The 21,158-nt window shown below is 42.3% G+C and overlaps 1 protein-coding gene across 1 annotated transcript in view; it reads left to right on the top strand.

Moving 5' to 3' along the window:
- Nucleotides 1–21,158, top strand: part of LOC115475447 (ran-binding protein 9-like) — a 39,027-nt gene that overhangs the window by 2,973 nt on the left and 14,896 nt on the right. The window contains exons 3-4 of the mRNA XM_030211175.1: nt 9,509–9,633; nt 20,245–20,396. Coding sequence (XP_030067035.1) covers nt 9,525–9,633; nt 20,245–20,396 — 261 coding nt within the window. The 5' untranslated portion in view covers nt 9,509–9,524. The remainder of the gene's footprint in view (nt 1–9,508; nt 9,634–20,244; nt 20,397–21,158) is intronic.

Below are 21,158 nucleotides of genomic sequence, written 5' to 3'. Positions count from 1 at the left end.
CCACTGTTACTAATTGTGATGTAGGTAAGGTCAGTTAACTTTGCATTGCTTCAGGTACAAACTTAGATTATGAACCCTCCAGGGAGAGGATAATACCAAGTCCAAAAGATAGAGAGACTTCAGGTTTTATTTAAAATTCGTTATACCACCCATGACAATAACTGCCTGAGTGGTTGCGATACAAATCATAAGTACATGAAATTAAAGTTAAAGGAACTCCAGAGAAAATAAAAAAGATTAAGATCAAAGCAAAAATAGAGACATGTCCCTTCTTCCTTACCTTACATGTGCCGCATGTCTCCCCTCTTCCCTTCCCTATGTACAACATTTCACTCTTTGTCCTCTGTGGTATTGTCTCTCCTGTTCCCCACCCCCTTCCCTCCTGCAGGTAACATATCTTTTCCTACCTTTCTTCTCCCACTCCTCAGGCCTCTCTGTCCTCTCCACTGCGATTTACAAACTTTGCAGTTGCCAGCTGCTAATAGAACAGGCCTTCCTTTGGCCATCCAGAGGCTTTCCCTCTGCCGTGTCCCCTTCCACATGGCAAAGGGAAGTCACGTCAGAAGGAAGGAAGGTAACCCCAGGGCTGACCAGAGAAAGGCGGTTCTAATAGCTTCTGGCAACCACAAAGTTTGTAGAATTGTGGTGGAGAGGAGAGAGCCCCAAGGGGGTGGGAGGAAGATATTGAGGTGACACCTATGACCTGGAGGGGATCCTTCGGGATCCCCATGGACTCTGTGACACACCTGGGGAGCAGCTGCGGCATACCGATTGAAAAATGGTGTTATATAATAGTAAATTGCTTTGGTTATACCACAGAAAGACAGTATATAAAATGCCTTACCTTTACCCTTACCTAGCCAGTTAGTGGCGATATTTAGTCCACTAACCAGTTACGTATATGGATAAAGTTAAGACCGCAGAAAGGCTGTCCTGACTTGATCTGCTGAGTTAACCAGGCACTGGTCTGCGTATCGCCTGGTGCCTGATAACATTTGGCCTTCAGCACTGAATATCTGTGTTAGTGCAGCAACCCAGGATGCCCCAGCATTGAATATCCAGTGTTAACTCAGCCTATAAGATCCTTTAGCTTTCAATGGCAGTTCATACGCAAGTAAATAAAGCTAGTTTATCAACTGAATAACAACAGGAGATCTAGCAAAACTCATTCCCCCCCCACTTCTTTTTTTTTTTTTGGGAGGGGAGGAATTGGTAACTTTTGCCTTTAAACTAGACAAGATTTGGACTCTGAAGTTATACTTTAGGTTCAGGAATGTGGACTTTCTGGGTTTACAGTGTGTTTTCCTATGTTTCTCTTGCCTTCCTGGTGGAGAGGCAGGTGTTATTTCTCTGGGTGCAAGCCTTAGTATCAGGTTAAATGGATTCAGAATTAACATCAAGAATTTCCTATAATACTGTCTCAGCATAGCTGTAGGTGAGAAGGTTACTTCTTGAAATTTAAAAATCTGCAAGTTAGTCATTTAATAATTTTCAGTTACCTCCATCTTCTGCTGAATTACTACTTGGTCTTTGGTAATTGCCACATCACAGTTCTTAAATTCAGTGGCTTGCTAATCTAAATTAACCAGTCTTGATTCAAAGTTTCTGCTGAATAACCACTTGGTCTTTGATGATTGCACCAGAAAACAAAAAATTGGAAGGCCAAACATCAGTTGTACTAGTAATTCAAAATAATGTGCGTGCCAAAACCTGATTGAGATAAGGTTATACTGAAAACTTATATAGATATTGTCATGAAATATCTAGCCACTGGCCTGGGGCTAACCTTGCAGCCACGGCCATTTAGAGGGTCTATCCCCAGCAAAGCTGAGGTTTTCCTGCACCTGGGCAGTGCTCTACACTAGCACCCTCCTCTCAACGACTGGATCCCAACTGCCTCTGGGCGAGTCTCCCACTCTCAAGTTATCCTTGTTGATTTCTAGGTTATTGGGGCCACACTCCCAGTGCTCCCACAGTTCCTAGAAAGCACTCACAGACTCCAAACCCATATATCAGTCCACAATACACAGTTCCAAAGTGTCACACATCCACAGTTCCGATGATTTTTATGACTTGAAGACTGCTCCACCTTACCTCGGGCCCTTCTTGTTTCGATACCCTGCTTCGAGGAGGAATACAAGTGAATCTTTAACATGGTGACAGAGTTTGAGAACACCACCCAATCCCCTAGCCCAAAACAGAAACACAAAAAACCCTCGTGATATAACAGTCAAAATTCTTAATAAAATGCCTCCCATTCTATTGGGCCATTCAAGCCCTCTGCGTCACCGTGCCTAATTTGTAAATCCAACGCAGTTCCGTTTGATGAAGGTACCTGGATACATCATCCCCTCTGATGGCAAACAATTGATCAGTCATCACTAAATAAGTTAAATCTTCAAACCTATATTGCTTTTGTAGTCAATGGGAGCTTCAATTTTTGTGCTGTAGTACAATGTTTATATTCTGCCATACGTTTTTAACTTAACGCTTTGTTTACCCAATGTAGTACAACCCACTTGAACGGGTTATTTTATAAATCGCACATGTAGAAGAACAATTAGTAGAACAATGTAATTGGAACCAACAGTGGTTTGCTGCACTCCAGAACTCAGTAGTTTGTTCTGTGATACAACATAGTGAGCACAATCCACACTTTTGATGATCAGTAAATTCCCTGATAGTGGTAGACCATGAGGCATATTTTCAAAGCATTTAGCCTTCCAAAGTTCCATAGGTTTCTGTGGAACTTTGGAAGGCTAAGTGCTTTGAAAATATGCCTCCATATGTCTGATTTGTATAATCAGCCAAGTTTATATTTCTAAAATAAGCCAATAAACATTGAAATTGCTTAAAAATCTCATGAACAGACAAAATAGACCAATGTTTAACAGTCTTTGCTACTTTATTGGAAAAGCTTGTGTATTTTAATACACACAGGATTTATCATCCCCGATTTATGTTGGGCCTGCAATAACCAGTCATGATGATTATAATGCACTCTTGTGAGCACATTGACAGAAGTGTGAGGATAACCTCTTGCAATGAACTTTTCTTGTAATTCTGTTGAAGTTTGTTTATATGTGACCACATCATCACAAATCTGGCTAGACCTCAAAAATTGAGAAAACAAAAGACTCGTTTTTGACATGGTATGGATGCCTGCTTTCAAAACGTAACAGAGTTACGATCCGTTGTCTTTGAAAATATGCTGGTACAACACTTCCCATTTTGTAAAGAGATCTTCACATTCAAAAAAGTAATGGTGTGAGAATGACAAACATACTGAATTTTTATAGTAGAATGAATACAATTAAGTCTGTTTGCAAATTTTACCAAATCTGTCTCATTTCCACATCAGAATATAAAAATGCCATTGATAAACCTCCACCAACAGATTATATTATTAAATTCTTCCATATTGTAGATTGAATCTTGTTCTAATTGACTCATAAACAAATTAGCCACCAAAGAAGTGAAAGAGGCTCCCATATTGCTGTACCCAATAATTTTGGGTACATTTTGTCCTGAAATACAAAACAATTATCCTTTAGAGCCACTTCTGTCAAGCCTTAAGAAACCGTTGGAACAGACCATGGACGTGGATGAGAATTCAGTGCAAACTATCTCTCGTTTCTTCTTCTTGAGGTGTCATAGTGTAAAGAGATAAAACATCAAACATAGCCAATGGCACAGGGTTAGTATCCAGCTGAACCTGAGACAATTTGTTTAAGAAATGAGTGGTGTCCTGGGAATTTTCTCAACCAATAGGGATAGAAAACCATCCACATATTTGAACACCCATTCCAGGAGAGAGTCATAGGCCAAAATGATCGGGTGACCAGGGGTTTGATGGAGAAATTTATGGATTTTGAGGACTAATAATTGCCATATCACAGTTCTTAAATTCAGTGGCTTGCTATTCTAAATTAGCCATTCTTGATTCATAGTTTACACACTTCTGTTCCTCTGCCCCAATGCACTTCTTTATGTGAGCAGACTGATTCAGGACCAGATCAATATAAGAAGCAAAAGACATCTTCATTTTACGTTTGGCAGTTCAGATAACATCTAAAGTGATCACAGAGGACCTCACCTGAATAACATTTACAGATAGGGGAAGGTTCCCAAGGGAAATCTCTCCATGTCTTCCTGCCTGTCCCACACTGTCCTTAGATTGGGACCTGTGTTGGCTCTCATTCCTCCACTCTGCAGGGTTCCTTGTGCCTCCAAGAGAATTCCAGTATCAATTCTCACTTCAGCAGACTGGTCCCGATTCTCACTGATCACCAACCAATGCGCTGCCAGTATATGGCTCCCCTCTGTTTTTATCTCTTCCCCCCCCCCCCCCCCAGTGTATGATCATATCAGCTCTGGTGCGTCCCTTGTTCTTTTCATCCCCCCCCCCCCCCCCCTACAATTGTTTTTCTTTTTAACGTAGAGAACCGGCTCTTTAAACTGTATTGCAGTGAGTGCAGAGGCAATAGTGATGGATGAGCCACCAAAGTGGCCCACAATATGCTGTCAAGTGATAACCACAAAGACGTGTGGTATAGTTTTGGTACATAAAAACATAAGAGTTGCCCTGTTGGGTCAGACCAAGGGGCCATCTAGCCCAGTATCTTTGTTTCCAGCAAAATCCAGGTCACAAATGCGCTTCATGTAAGTTGTCCTGAACATTTTCCGTTAAGTCTGTCCAAACCAAAGATGCAGCATAGTGTTTAAGTTGATGATCAGCATAGAAGTCCTTAGAAAGCAGAGAATACTCCTTTTGCAGAACATAAAAAGATTTCATACGTTCCTCGTCCATCAGAACATGGAAAAAAAACCACTCCCCATTTAGCCCACCTGGTAAAAATACTAGGACCCTGAGCTGTTGTAGGAATTAGAAAAATGATGTCACCTACATAGCCACCTCCAAATAACTCTAAGCCCTCAAAAATGGATACATTAGAAAATCCCTAGGGAGCAATTCACCACTAGTATGCAAATTATTCTAAAGTGTACAGAAGCAAGTAGTTGATTATGTCTCGCTGCCTTTGCCACACTAAGATATCATAAGTTGAGAAGGCCCAAGCCCCCAAAGTCTTAGTGTCAGCAGGATCCTAAATGGCAGAGCCCATCACAATTATCCTTCATCTCATTGACATAAAATATGGGACATTTGAAACAAATAAAGCCACTTAGGTGCCAGAAGCATAGTAAACAGGTACCCCACCCCACATAGACAGTGGAAAACTTGCCCAAATTTGCAATTTACCCCATGTGTCAGCCACAATGTACATTAAATGAATACAATAATTTAAAGTAAGAGAGAAAGAACCTCTCCTTTGGGTACTTGTCCGTGCAGTAATTGGCAAAGATTTTGATTTACTTAGATTAAGGGGAAACGTAGATATGACCTGTAACAATCAGGGCAGGGAGTTTATGGGATTAGTAAGTAAAAGCAACAAATCATCTGCAAAAGCCGAAGTCTTTTTACTGGTCACCCTGCAATATTACTCCCAAGACCATCCCATCTGCATTAAGGACTCGGATCAAGGGCTCCAGGGACAATACAAATAGGAGCGGGGACAGGGGGCAACCCTGTCTTGTGCCCCAAAAAATGGGAAAAGTGGATATTCATTCTCCATTAACCAATAACTGGGCTTTTGGCTCATGATAAAGAGCTTGAATGGCAGAAAAGAACCAGTCCTGTACACTCACTCTCTGTAGCATTTTATTGAAAGACCTTTTCCGCATCTAAGCTAATCGCTAGGGCGGTGTGTTCAGCGATTTGACAGTGATACATCACAGGCAAGGCTTGTTGTACATTTAGGACTGATTTCCTCCCCTTAACAAACTACTTGGCCCGGTCCAATCAAGTCTGGTAGGTACTCGGCTAGACTATTTGCTAAGATTTTAGTTAAGAGCTTAATATCAACGTTTATTAGTGATCAGGGCTGGTATGAGTCTGCATTTTCCCGTGGTTTGGTAGATTTAGGAAGAAAGGTGATCAATACCATATTATCGTATGGAGGAAAGGCACCCGATTCTACCACTTCCATAAAATAGGCCAACAAGGGTTTTACTAAAGAATGCTGCAAGGCCTTGTAAGTGTCTCCTGTAAATCCATCAGCTCCAGGAGCAGAGGACGGTTTCAACGATTTTATGGATGCTTGTAATTCCTTAACATGAAGCAGTGTGTTCAGTGCCTCCACCACCTCCGGTGCCATCAAGGAAGCCTTGCCTTATCCAGAAAAGATTGCAGAGCTGTGGGGAACGTGAGCGGCGCTGCACCATATAAGGTACTAAAATGTTGCACAAACATTTGTGCAATTTGATCAGTATGAGATGTAAGAACCCCTTGGTCATCCACCAACGTTGCCACTGCCAAGAGCCCCCTCCATGCAACATTTTAACAACATGAGCTAGTAAACAACCAGACTTATTTCCAAATTTATGAAACCGAAATTTCCTATAAAATACTTTTATTTTTTTTCATCTATAAGAGTATTTAATGTGGCCTAAAGAGTAACTAAGGTTTCTTTTATGTTGAGAAGGGTTTGAAATGTATTGGCGTTTAGCTTGTTGCAGCCTTCTTTCCAAGTGAAGTATACTAGACGCTAGTGACTTAATAGCTATCATGTCTCCCAACTAACAGCTTTTGTTGTGTTGGATTCGTGTTGTGCATTAGAAGTTGCAAAGGCCAGATATTTAATAAAGTTGGTGTTTTTTGCCAAATAAGAAGGAAAATGCCAACTTCATAGGGACTATCATCCAAAGGAGTCTCCAGGTCTGTCCAAACTGGGGCATGATCAAAGATCTTGCCATGACCCACTTCTGCAGATTGAATAGCACAGAATAAATTTTGATGGACAAAAATGGAGTCTAAATGAGAAAACGTTCAGATAGCTGTAGCAAACACCAAAGGTCCACCAACCTAAGTGCATTTACAAAATAAGTAAGCATTATCTGGGCAAATGAATTCTCTCTGTGGCTCCTGATGCCCCTCCAGCAATCCTGTATTGGATTTAATACTAGGTTCAAGTCTCCTCCAGCTGCTATAATATCTAAGGAGTTGTATGGTAGTAAGCATTTTAATAGGGCTGGGTAGAACTGTGGATCATAGGGAGTGGAGGCATATATGACAAATAAAACTCACGACCTTGAGCCCAGATCTTAAGAAACAAATAACGTCTGCTTGCATCTTGAAAATAAGTATGGAGGTATTGTGTAAAGATTTGTTAAAACAACCCCCCCCCCCCCATGCCTGTCCCCTGAAGAACAGTAATAGACATCTCCCACCCATTGGCATTTTAATTTTTGATGTTCGTGGTCTGTGAGCCATGTCTCCTGGAGACAGGCTATGTCTCCACTGTGTCTTTTGAGAGCAGAAAGAATTTTACACCCCCCCCCCCTTTTACAAAGCCGTTCGGCAAGGCTGACACAACCGATTCACTTTGAATGGGCTGTGTCGGCTTTACCACACCAGCAGCCACTAGCGCAGCTTTGTAAAAGGAGGAGTTAGTACGCTTTATGGGAGAGATGATGCTGCCCATATTCCAAGTCATTGGCTGACAAGGAAATGAAATGTGTAAAAATATACAATACTGTAAAGAGCCCAGCTTGCCAAGCCCTCACCCCAAGCATAAGAAACTGAAATAAAACTTGAAATCGCATCTGTAGAGTCCCTGGACTACTGGACATGTGGACTGCCCCAAAAAAGTACTGCATCATGAACATTGCTATCCCCCCACCCCCCTCCCATGCTGCCTCTCTATACCTCCCCCCCCCCCCCCACTCCACCCATACCATTCCCATAAACCATCTCCTAAACTACCCACAACACCTGTCACTACCAAAACTGAGCGACAGAGATGGAAATCACGTTTGATGCTTGTGGTCCCACCCTCCACTCCCCCTCCCGATACTACTAAGTAAGTGAAAAAAGTAATGGTCAAACAGAGAACACTGACAAAACACCATTACATAGGACCAGTTTCAGGTATTAGATAAAACAGAATCCAGTCCAACAGCAGCTACAATGTTAATTCTCAACCAGTCTCGGATGACGACTCTCCTTGTAATGTGTTAATACACTCCTGCGCTGCACTAGGAGTATCAAAAGAGCACCACTGTCCATTGATAAGTTTGAGGAGTGCTGGGTAAAAACAGCATAAACTTGATTCCCTTAGCCTGACTTGCTGCACAAATTGTGGAAAACGGCGCTCCAGGAGTTCCACTGAATAATCCTGAAAGATAGAAACAAGTGTGCCTTCATATTTTAAAGAGTCTTGTTTTGTCTGAAGCCCTGCAAAATTTCTAGTTTGTTACTATAATTGTGTACCTTCACTTTCACTATCAGTATTCTGGGCTTCTTTCAGCCTTCATGAAAGCGGCCCAACCAATATGCCTGCTCCAGACAAAGTGGCCCCATATTGTCAGAACGAGCAAATTCAGCAGACAGACAGCCTTCCAATAAGGGCCCCAAAGTGCATTCAAGGATAGTATCTGGCAAACCTAACCTGCAGGTTACTCCGACGGGAGCTATTCTGGAGGTCATCAAGTTGGTCCACTTGGCTGCGGACCTGTTTTTCCAAACCTGCAGTTGAGTGCATGATGTGCCCGGTTGAGTCTTCCACTACAAAGACCCAGTGTTCTAGTTCCCCGGTTTTGCTGAGTAGTAGTATCTGCCAGATAGATTCCAAATGTGTTAGCTGGACAACTGCTTCAGTCATGGTTCCAGTGCCTTCTCCACTTGGCGGTGAGTTGAGAATGCAGAGGCCCTGGGCACTTACACCGTCACCATCTTGCCTTTGCCATTCTGCACCCAGTCTCTTTTTTTAAAGCTTTTTCCCGCTGTCTCTCCCCGAACGCAGTGTCGGGGGAAAGTTGAATGATAGGCTACGCGAAAAAATGTACGGAGAATGCGAATGGAGAGCGAGACCCTAGAGAAGGACTACAGCACATCTATCCCGATCAACGCATCACATGATTTCCTGCAACCTCAATAAATAAATACTAAGTTTTAAAAAAATTGTGGCCCTGAAGTCTGTGTGACCTAAATACACAAGTGTAAACTCCTACCCTCTTAATCTCAGGTAACCTGTTTGACCACGAATTATCTACAGCTTTCTTTAAATCAATAAATTTCCTGAGAAATAAATTGGTCATTTTGTTGATTATTAATTATAAATAACTTCTTGCTTCTGTTTTCAAGTATTTAATAATAAAATGCACTAATAAACCCACAGGGAAATTTGTCATGTTTGTGCCAGCATTTTGTATTCTACAATTTTGCACCAACTTTGGTATCTTAAATTCACTGAGATTTACTAAGGTATCGCCACTGCTTTCAAACAAATGCAGGGTATAGTTTAGCTGATTGATAATGGAGCATGTTTAATGTTCGTGAAATATTAATCCTTCAGGAAAGCCTGACTTTAGAAAGGAATAGGAGGCTAGTGTGAACCATAATCCATATAACCAATATTTCTAAAGTAATTGTGTTCATTTTTCCCTTTCTCAGCAACGATGCAGAGATGGAAACTGATCATTACTCCAATGGTGTTGCTGAGGCCTCATCCAATGGCTTTCTAAATGGTAGCGCTAAGCATGATGATGAAATGGAAGACTGTGACGCAGAAATGGGTCTGTGATATTTCTTAAATTCTTTCTATAAAAACATAGGTTGCAACAAGTTTCATTTCACCTAAATATTGAATTGCACTGAAACAGGAGTAGCTTAAAGCAGCAGTACCTCTGCTTGGTTGAAAATCTTGACACATTACAATTGGATTTGGCTGCTGCTGCCTCCTGGAAAAATTTTAACCAGTGCTTTCATCTTTTTAAAATCAGTAGCACAGTGTTTAGAGTTTTCTCGAGGATCTCCATTAGAGGGGTAACTTTTACAATGTTTTTTTTTTTTTTTTACATGTATGGGTCTGCTCTAAAATTCCAGCTGGTGTGAAAGCACACACATTGATGCAGAGATGCATTCTTTGCCAGGGGTATAGTCAGGGATGAGATCTGAGTGGAGCACAGGCAAAGTCTACAAGCACATACAGATTATAAAATACCTTAATTTATGCAACAGTGGTGAACAGCATGTCCAAATAGCTTGGATAAGAAAGGGAGGAGGGAGATGGGATGATAGTTGGAAGGGCAGGGAGGGTCCAGTGAAGGTTTTTTGAGGAGTGGTGTAACTACAGCATATTTGAAGGAAACTGGAACAGTTGCAGTGGAAAGAGAGGCTGAGGATATGACGAGAGATAGTGATGAGTAGATGGGTAGGAATAGGATCAGAAGTACATATGAGTTTGGAGGCGGAAAGAAAATATGCAGTTTGCTCTTCAGTGATTTCAGAAAAGGAGGCAGGGGTTGAAGAAAGGTTGACAGATTGGACTAGGGGAAGGAGAGGTGAAGGTGACTTGGTTGAGAACTCAAGTTTAATCTTGTGGACCTTGTCATGGAGGTACTTGGCCATAGTCTGGGGAGAAAGTGAAGGGGGCATTGGAGATGAAGGCACTTTGAGTAGAGAGCTCAGTGTGGCAAAGAGACAGCAAGGATTGGAATCAAGAGGGTTTATCAAATGGATATAGTAGTTTTGCTGGCAAGTGAAAGAGCAGACTGGAAAGAGATCAGAAAGAATTTGAAATGTATGAAATCACGTGGGCACGGGATTTTAGCCAAAAGCGTTCAGCTGATCAGGCATAGGAATGTAGATAGCAGATTCTATAGGTCAGCCAAGGGGAATAGGAGGAGCGAAAGTATCCAGAGCAGGAGAGAATAGTATTATAGGATGAGACAGCGTCATTGACAGACTTGGATAACACAGTGGTTGAGAAGAGGAATGAAACACTGGTGGAGAGGGTGCAAGGGTCGATAGCCTTGAAGATTTCTAACTGCATTGGTGGAGATTGGGTGGGATTAGGAAGGAGGATGATTAAGTGTGAAAGTTATCAGATGATGGTCAGAGAGAGGAATAACTGAGATGGAGAAATTGGAGATTGAGCAGTTGGAGAAGACAAGATCAAGGCAGTGGCCATTCTGGTGAGTTAGGGGTAATGGAGCACAGCACAAAAGAAGCAGAAGTGAGTGGGCTTCATTCCTGCCTCTTCTTGAAGGTATGTCGGAGGAGGGGGGTTGCAACGGGCTGGTGGTGCCATTAGATGGTAGGGCTTTTTTTGGTGGGGGAGGAAGGGAATCGGGTAGGGGGGGGGGGGGTTTCTAGTAGATGTCAGGTCAGGTTGGGATTGGGAGGATCAGGGTAATCTCTGGGGGGGTCAAGGGTTTTGGGAGGCTGAGGGAGGGTAGTAGCTGTTTTTTGGAAGGGATGGGGGGGTTCACCAGATGGCAAGACAATTTGAGGGGGTTCAGAGGAATAAATGGTAACTAGCCTGTTAGCTTTTCTACCCTGATGCAATTGTAGCAGAAGGGCACGTTAACCCTTTTACACCTCCTCAGACCTGGTAATAAATTTCTTGGATTGTGCTTGTCTTAAAATCTGTGTGCTTCTGTGCATCAGGATAATAATAGAATAGCTAATAGTAGCATTCATTTCAATATGCTGTGTGCTGATGTCTACCTTGCAAGTTAACTGTCTTTCTTCATTGTGCAGCATGTAAAGTGCTCACATATCTCTTGTCTACCACACGCTTATGCCTGTGGCAGCTTTCTGTATTGGCCCCTGGTTACACATAGCCTCCTGGCATTTGGTAATGTTACTATACAAAATTGTATTGAAGGCAATCGTCAGCAGGTTGTAATCAAATATAGTTATAAAGATATGTGGAGAAACAAAAGTGTATGTGTGTGCTAAATAGAGCCCAACCAACACCAGGATCCTCAGTTTCTGCCGAAATTGAATCTGCAATCAAAATTGGTCACTCCTCCCCCCCCCCCCCCCCCAGCCCCCTCCTGCGCATACCTTTTTGTTGGTGGTAGCGGGTGCAGGATTATCCCTAATCATTCTTGCGTGCTTCTGGACTTCCAACGGCAGTCTTGGCAGGCATCTTGAGAATGGAAGCAGCACGTGCAAGAGTGATCACTCGCTCTTGCCCCATGCTGATTCCATTCTCAAGATGACTGCTGGGATCTCCTGTGGCACTCACTGGCTGGAAATCCCAGAAGCCATTTTCTGAGCTGGGCATGCACAGGAGCAAGTAGGGGATGCTCCTTTGCCCACTACCCACCAATGAAAAGGTAGGCCCAGGAGGGGCTGCTACTGGGAGGGGGGGTTGCCCTGTGGGGAAGGGAGACTCAAGAGGAGAGGGTAGCTGCTGCTGGCGGCTCATCTGCTGGGGGTGGGGACTAAGTGTGATTGCAAGACAAGGTAGAATTTCTGTTTTAGCTGAAAATGTGTCATTTTCGGCCGAAACCAGAATTTCGGATCAGTTTTGGTTCCAAATCTGAAACCAAAGCGAGAATTCAGACAGACTCTAATACTAAATTACTTCTACTCATCTGAGAAGTGCTTTGGTCTCAGCTCATCAGGAATCATTTTGTCACTTTTTTTTTATTTTATTTTTTTTTAAATCCCAAATAAAAACATCCTTGTATTGTAAAACATAAAACATTGTAGACTAGCTGTCAACTAATGGAGAACCACATCCTTTCATAGATTATATTTCACCAAACAGTGGCTTGGCATACCTTAGTTTATAAAGGTACAAAATTACAGAAAGATGAGAATCCAACCTGCTCAGGCAGGAATAGATATTGAAAATTACTGTCATAAGAAGCATTTTCAGATATTTGAAGGCCAATTATTGGACTATTTTTATTGGGATTTATTATCCGCCATTATGAACAGATTTACCCAAAGTGGTGTACAGCAGGTCCAGTTAAACACAAAACTTACAAGTTTGTTAACAATAGTAAAATGACCAAATGTAAACATAAATGAATGATGTAAACTTGGAAAGATGTCTGTACAGTATAAACAATATCATAATAGCATTGAAGAATATTCAGATAACATATGATGTCAGCACAATGAAACACCTAATAAGCAATGCAATAGAACATTCAAATAGCGTAGATATGATGTCATTGCTTTTTTTATTTACTACTTCATATTGAATCCATTGTGCCCCGAAATTTGGTATTCCCTCTGAGCAGGTCCAATAACACAGTGCATTGAACATGACTTGTCTGATCACTTTGCCAAGGAAAAAGTTTTGTGTGGTAAGCACAAGGCATTCTGATTATCAGCATTAGATTTATGTGTGTAGAGCACCAATGGGTTAGGGATGTTCTGCTTTTAAGAGAGAAATAATACACAATGCATATTTATTTAATTATTTGTTTTACATTTGTATCCCACATTTTCCCACCTATTTGCAGGCTCAATGTGGCTTACATAGTACCGTAAAGACGTTCGCCAATTCCGGTATAAACAGTTACACAGTGATGATGTGGTAGAATGAGGTTCATGTGGAACAGACATATTAGGGAATCGTATGGAGGACGAGTTACGTTATGTCCATTACGTGCTTTTGGTTTCGTAGTGTTGCAGGGTTCAGGCATTTAAGTTGTGTCGGTAGGGTATGCCTTTTTGAACAGGTAATTTTTAGTGATTTCCGGAAGTTTAGGTGGTTATACGTTTCATGGCTTTTGGTAATGCGTTCCATAGTTTGATGCATGAGTTGATTTGTATTTGAGTCCTTTGCAGCTTGGGTAGTGGAGGTTTAGATATGTTTGTGTTGATCTGGTTGTATTTCTGATTGGTAGGTCAATGAGGTCTGTCATGTATCCTGGGGCCTTGCCGTAGATAATTTTATGAACCAGGGTGCAGATTTTGAAAGCAATACATTCTTTGATTGGGAGCCAGTGCAATTTTTCTCGGAGGGGTTTGGCGCTTTCGAATCACATTTTTCCAAATATACCTGGCTGCCGTGTTTTGAGCGGTCTGAAGTTTCTTTATTAGTTGTTCTTTGCATCCCACATAAATGCCATTGCAGTAGTCTATATGGCTTTGAACCATTGATTGTATCAGGTTGCAAAATGTTTCCCTCGGGAAGAATGGTTTCACGCGTTTGAGTTTCCACGTTGAGTGGAACATTTTCTTTGTTGTAGATTTCACATGGTTTTCTAGTGTAAGGTTGTGGTTGATTGTAACGCCGAGGATTTTCAGGCTGTCTAAGATGGGGAGGGTGTAATCAGTGGTGTTTATATTTGTGGAGTTGTTCGCATTGTACTGGGATGAGAAGATAAGTGTGTTTTTTCTGTACTGAGTTTTAGTTGAAATGCATTTGCCCATGAGTTCATGATGTTCAAGCTGAGCTTAATTTCGGTGGTGATCTCTGACAGATCATGTTTGTAAGGAATGTATATTCTGACATCGTCCACATAGATGAAAGGGTTAAGGCCTTGGTCGGATAAGGACTTGGCTAATGGGGTCATCATTAGGTGAAAAGGATCGGTGATAGTGGTGATCCTTGAGGTACTCCGCAGTCTGCTTTCCACGGTGATGATATGTTTGAATTTGATTTCACTTGATATGTTCTAGTGGTTAGGAAACCCTTGATCCAACTAAGTATATTTCCTACGATCCCAAAGTAATCTAGGAGTCTTAGTAGTATATTATGGTTTACCATGTTGAATGCACTAGACATGTCGAATTGGAGGAGAAGTATGCTTTTACCTGTTGCTATTTTCTGTTTGAATTTGGCTAGGAGAGTAATTAGCACTGTTTCAGTGCTATGGAGGGGGGTGGAATCTTGATTGTGATCCATGTAATATTGAGAATTTGTTTGAATAATCAGTAAGTTGTTTGGTTACCATGCTTTCCATCAATTTGATTACCAGTGGGATAGATGTTACTGGTCGGTAGTTGGTGATTTTGTTTGTATTTTTCTTGGTATCTTTGGTATTGGGGTGAGTAGCATGTTGCCATTTTCCTTAGGGAAGAGACCTTGTTGAAGCATGTAGTTTAGGTGGATGTGAGGTCCGCTATGAAGCGGTCAGGGGCGGATTTTATTAGGTAGCTGGGCAGGTATCCAATTTACAGTGGATGTTGGAGAACCTTTTGATCGTCTGGGTAACTGTTTTGACGGTGAGGAGAGCGAAGTTTGACCAAGTTCGGTCAGCTGGGTATTCTCCAAGGTTGGGTCCAAGCCATTGATGAAGTTTTCGATATCTGTATTGTCCTGAGGTAGAGTGTTGCGTAGGTTTGCAATTTTTTCATTGAAGTATTTAGCAAGTTTGTCTGCAGATGGGATGTCTGTATTGGTTGTAGTGACCACTGTGATATCTAGTAGTTTGTTCACGAGTTAGTATAGTTTCTTCGGTCTTTGTAATCTGGCCTTATTTTAGTTTTATAGTATGACCTTTTGGTCTGTCTTATTGTGTATTTGTATTTTCTTTGTATTTGTTTCCATGCATTGCGTGTGTGTTCATCTTTTATTTTTTTCCATGCTCGTTCAAGTTTCCTGGTTTGTATTTTAGTGTTTTCAGTTCATCATTGAACCATGATATGGAGTTATGCCTACGTGAGGTTCTTGTTCGTAAGGGTGCTATTTCGTCTAGTATGCTTCTGCATCTTTTATCAATTCTGGAGTCCATTGTGCTGTCCATTTGTTATTGTATATCTGTTGCCAGAATGTTTTTGAGTTTATTTGGCATCTTGTGCTGTAGGTTGTGTGTTCTTGTGTGCGGTTTGAACCCTTCTTCCGCCATTTTAGGGATAGGTTAGTTTGTAGTGATCAGTCCATGGTGTTTCCATTTAATATCTGCTGTTATTAGGTCTGGTCTGTTGGCAGTTTGTGTGAGATGAGGTGAGTGTGTGCCTTTGACATGGGAGCTTGCATTTGTGGCCATTTGAGATCCCATAAGTGGAGGAATTCCTTATATTCTCGTGCGTTGGTAGAGTTTGGGTCTTCTAGGTGAAGGCTAATGTCTCCTAATACTAGTATATTGGAGTTGGTTGCACAAGTGTTTGAAATGAAGTCAGTGAAGTTTATCTGGCCTTCGTTCCAATTACCTGACGGTCTATAAAACAAGACACAGTTCAGGTGATCAAGCAGAGTTTTGTTGTGGATTCTGATTGAGGCAATTTCAAGTTGGGTTGGTAAGGACTCGGCAGTAGTTTTGGTGGTAAAGTGGGATCGATAGATTAGTGCTATGCCTCCGCCTCTCTTTTCCTTTCTGGTCCAGTGAGCGATTTTGTATCCTGGAGGGCAAAGGTCTAGGATTATAGGGTCCTTTGATCATGGATCCAGGTTTCGTTGATGAAAAGTAGATCAAGGTTTTCTGACGTGATCCATTCTGTTACTATTGTTGATTTGTTTACTACGGATCTAGCGTTGATGTAACCCACTTTAATTTTTTGGTATGGGTCTTCTGTGTTTGGTGTTGTGTGGATTTTTGTTAGTTGTTTCTTTGTTAATGTGAGTTTGTTATGAAGTTTCTTTCCCTTCTGTTGGGGTTGTCCGCACGTTGGAGTTCTTCCTTTGTTTTCGTAGTTGTCAGTTTGATGGAGGTGGGGTGTATCTGGTCAGTCTTTGATGATTATGTAGTATGGGGGATGATGTTACTTCCTGCGAGTGGGGTGGTTAGTGTTAGGTGGATCAGTGATAAGGAGTAGATTGTTAGGAGTAATTTGATGGTATTCATTTGGTTTTAGTTCACTTTGGGCTGCTAGTAGGCCATGTTTGATAGGGTGCGTGATAGGACTTGTTCTTTGGTATGGAATCCTGTGTCCTGGTCTTTTGTGTTTTATGTATTTTCAGCTTGCATTTGAGCTATTGAGATCAGTAGTGGCTCCAGGTCCAGTATTCTGTTAGTGAGTATAAGAGGTGGGAGGGGGGAATAGTTCTGGGATAGGGTTCTTCTTTAATTTGTCTCCTATCAGCTAGTTGCTTCTTTGTAAGGTCTCAGTATCTTGGAGTACACACCTGAAGGCTCTTTCTTATCTGAAGTTTCTTTTATTTAATAAATGCAGATAATTTACTGCATTTGTGAAAGATGATGGCTGAAGAGCAGGCTACAATAAAGGTTGGAGCTCAGCAGCTCTAATAAGAGTGTAGAATACTGTAAAAATGGGAGCTCAGCAGTTCTAATAAATGTGTAGACTGCTGTAAAAGTGGGAGCTTAACAATTCTAAAGTAAGTGCAGACTTACAGTGAGAGTGGGAGCTCAGCAGTTCTGATAGGAATACAGGCTCACAGTGAGAGTTCTGGAGGATAACAGAGTGAACAGTGCCAGATATGTAAATAAAAGGTGCACTCTGTTATCTGAGTAAAAAGAGAACTGGATTCCTCTCTTGCTCCCTAAAGTTTGCAAGATGAAATGACTATCTGAGAATAAACCAAGAAATGTTAGGAGCTGCATGAAGCAGATAACTGCCAGAGTTCATTTAGCTGTTGGTGTCAGCTGTTGATAACATGGAAGCGGCTTCTGATAGCCAGTACTAGTGCAGCAGGCTGAGAATGTACAGAGAAATAAATGAAATTAAAAGTTGAAATTACATAGTGTGGGTTGGAGCCTCAGCTACTGGGAATGGAGGAGGAGCAACAGACTGAAAATCAGAAAAGCTAAGGTTTAAATCTTGTGCATCTTACTTAATGCTCCTTGGGGCCCATACAGAAAGCATTACTGTGGCTTTAACATGGTTAAACTGCGAGTTTTACTGGCCAAGCAATGCAGGACAAGTTTCATTGCAGGTGCCAACTTGCACAGAAACCCTTACCGCAGACCACATTAGAATGCATTTTAATGTGCTCATAACTATCATACAGCTGTTCAGGGAAAAAAAAAACCTGTTTTTCCTGCGTGTTCTGCATGGGAAACTTTTTGCCAGGTTTGAGGCAGTGTAGAAAGGTTAGTTGCAGCACCCCCCGTCTCGCACTACAACTCGACCACCTGCCCCAGATTGCTTTCTGCACTGGTCCCAAATCTAACAGCCTCACTGATCTGACTCTTCCTCCCCCCCCCCCCCCAGCAATAAAATACAAATTACCTGGTGGTCCAGTGGGCCACCCCCCACCCTGATCCACTCGCCCACCCCCAGATGTAAAAGAAACCTCCCTGGTATCTAGTGTCTCCTGTGGACCCCCCCCCCCCCCCCCCCCCAGCTATCTAAAGGCAGGAGCAATGTCCACGCACTCCTGCCTCTAGTGCCATCATATTCAAAATGGTGGCACCCTGCCCATGCGGTGCATCTTGGAATGCACTGGGCAGGGCTGGCCTACCATGTATCGCGCCATCATTTTGAAGATGATGGTGCTGAAAGCAGGAGTGAGTGGGTGGGCAGGCATCATTCTTGCCTTACCTGAAGGCATCTGGGGGGGGGGGGGGGAGTCCAGAGGTCTTAGAAAATGGATTAGGCAGTTCCATCAGATACCAGGACATTTCTTTTACAGTCGGGGGTAGGTGGGTTAGGGTGGGGGGAGGGAGGGGGCCCATTAGTCCACCAGGGATTTTTGTTTTGATGTTGGGGCAGGGGTGGGGGCCCCACTAGTCCACCAGAATTTGACTGTTGAGGGATGTGGGGTCAAGGAGTGGGAGGGAGCTAGACTGATAAGGGGCCCTGCAGAAAGCTGGATTGGGGTGCCAGCAGTTTCTTCTTTTTTTTTTTCTTCAGTGTCACCCTTCCTGTCAATGCCTGCACCAGTTACTGCTTGAGCTCTGGATTATTGCTGCAGTTTTATTGTGACAGTAATTTGCATGCTCATTGATTATTCCATGCCGTGGGGGAGGGTGCAGTAATTTCGCAGTAGAGTGTGGGTTCTACTGTAAGGTTTTCTGCATGGGCCCCCTTGTGACTTTAGGCATGTTGTTTTACCTTCCACTACCTCAGCCACTTGAATGTAATTCACATTGGGCTTGGATTTGGAAATGGCAAGTAATTAAATCTAAAATGTAAATCTATATGCGAGCCCCTGGCTTCAGGCTGGCGGGTGACTTTGTGTGAGCCTCCAGCTTAATAAGAAAATGCAGTATGCAGAGTCCCAGCAGACAGACTTGACACATTCATGTCTTAGGATGAGAGACAAACTTTTAAATGTTCCTGTTGGAGATGTTAGAACATGTTTCAGCTCTTTAAATAATTTAATTTTGTGGCTGCTGAGACTTCAGTGGGGAAGAGCACAAGGGAAGAGGGGTGGTGTAATAGACAACTTAATACACCATTCAGAAATCTTCTTGAGACACTAGTGGATTTAATAATCATTTGTTTGTCCCATAACATTGATTTCCATCAGTGCACCTGGAGTGAGGTTAAATTGTCCATTAAGTGCAAGTGATTTCTTGTGTTTGAATGAAAAATATAAAGGAATCCTTCCCCTTACTCCTTTTGGAGTAGTGGCGTAGCCTAGTGGTTGGAGCAGTGGACTGAGAACCAAGGAAGCACCATTGAAATCCCACTGCTGCTCCATTGCCTCATGTACAAACTTATGGGCTAATGCAGAAAAGTACTGTAGGCTCTGTGCACCAGTCAAAAAAATGGGTTTTGCACAAACCCTAACACAGCACTTTTAAATCCATGATAATGAGGTTTTGGACTATTTGGCAGAGATGTAGAGAGGTGCACAGAAAGCCAAAAGGCATAGCACAGTGCTGGGGCTTTATCGCCAGGTCTGAGGAGACATAAAAGGTTAGCTCTGAACGTCTGTGGTAGCACTTAGGAGAATTTCATGCCAGTTTCTTCCCTTCACTGTAATCATAACGATCTACAACTTTTCTAGTGCATGTGTGAGGTAGGCAGGTACACAGAACATAAGCGCCCAACTGTATGAAAAGAGAGGTCTGCGCACAGGAAATTGTACCTGCACCCGAGTTGCAGGCATATACTGTATATCTGCACATTGCTGGAATACTGTCCTGCACATAAATATTAGTATTGCACACATTCTGTACACAGACTAGTATTCCAGCACATGCACAGATGTAGGTTCATGCAACTCCGGGTTCCGATATTTAGTGCAAGACAGGGTTGATTTGCATTGAGGAGCAAAACTTCCTTGCATTAGGAAGCCATATGCTAAATGTTAACGAAAAGCTGTTGCACAAAGTTTCTGAATTGGCCCCTTAGATTGTGAGCTCTCCAAGGACAAGTATGTAACATACCTGTATGTAACTCACCTTGAGCTACAACTGAAAAATAGTATTTGCTAAATCTAAAATCCCTTCCGTTCCCTTTCCCTGCTTTACTGAGAAACCCTAGGGTAGTGTGATATTATTGGCAGCGCCGTATCTTTTGGTGCGCTTCAGATTTCATGGACATTGTGTTTTTGTAACGTGTCACCATCATTCCTACAGAAGTGGACTCAGGACAACTGAGGCGTCAGCTGTGCGGAGGAAGCCAGGCGGCCATGGAAAGAATGATCCATTTTGGCAGAGAGCTACAGGCTATGAGTGAGCAACTACGAAGAGAATGTGGCAAAAACACATCTAACAAAAAAATGCTCAAGGTATGTTACTGCTTCACTTAGATGAGCACTAGGATGTGATAAGGAAGTGAGTTGTACTATATGTCGCACCTCTGGGAGAGGAGATAAATCTTGGGACCCCAGATCAAGCAGTATCCACCAAACCCTTCAGGAGCTGTGGTCATTTCCATTGTCCTCACCTGGGAGTCTTACAAAAGGCCTTAAAAAGGAAGCCCCTGAATTATTTTGTTTCTAAAATTTGTGACTTGCTGTAGTTCCAGAGTACTCGGAGTGATATACATGGAAAAGAAAATCAGGCAGCAACACATGGAGCAACCTTTGCTTGCCCAGCATATACTCCTCCCCTCCCCAGCATACTGGATATTTCTCTGGAAGAATTGGTATAGTTGGTTCAGCCTTTTCCAGTACCTCAGTAGATTCTGTGCACATTGACACAGATAGCATGGTTTATGTATTATATATAGGACTGTTAATTTTTCAGTCTAAGTGCAATTTTGGTGGTGTAGAGAGTGGAGTGGAAGAATAGCAGGTTGATAACCAGGGAAGCCAGGCTTCAAATCCTGCTTCTCCTGACCTAAGTCACTTACCCTTCATTGCCTCGGGTGCACACTTAGATTATAAGCCCCTGGAACAGGGAAATAATACACCTTGAGTTTGAAAGGTAATGAATTACAAAATCCAAATCCATTGTTAGAGGCCTATAATTCAGTTCTTGGTTTGGAAGATGTCCCCTGGTTTTATTATCTTAACACAGGTTCTCAGAGGAGCTAAAGGCCCTGCACA

Source organism: Microcaecilia unicolor, chromosome 1 (genome assembly GCF_901765095.1).
Source record: "Microcaecilia unicolor chromosome 1, aMicUni1.1, whole genome shotgun sequence".
Classification (NCBI taxonomy): domain Eukaryota; kingdom Metazoa; phylum Chordata; class Amphibia; order Gymnophiona; family Siphonopidae; genus Microcaecilia; species Microcaecilia unicolor.
The sequence above is the reverse complement of the archived record's forward strand: the minus strand, read 5'-3'. Positions and strand labels throughout refer to the sequence as shown.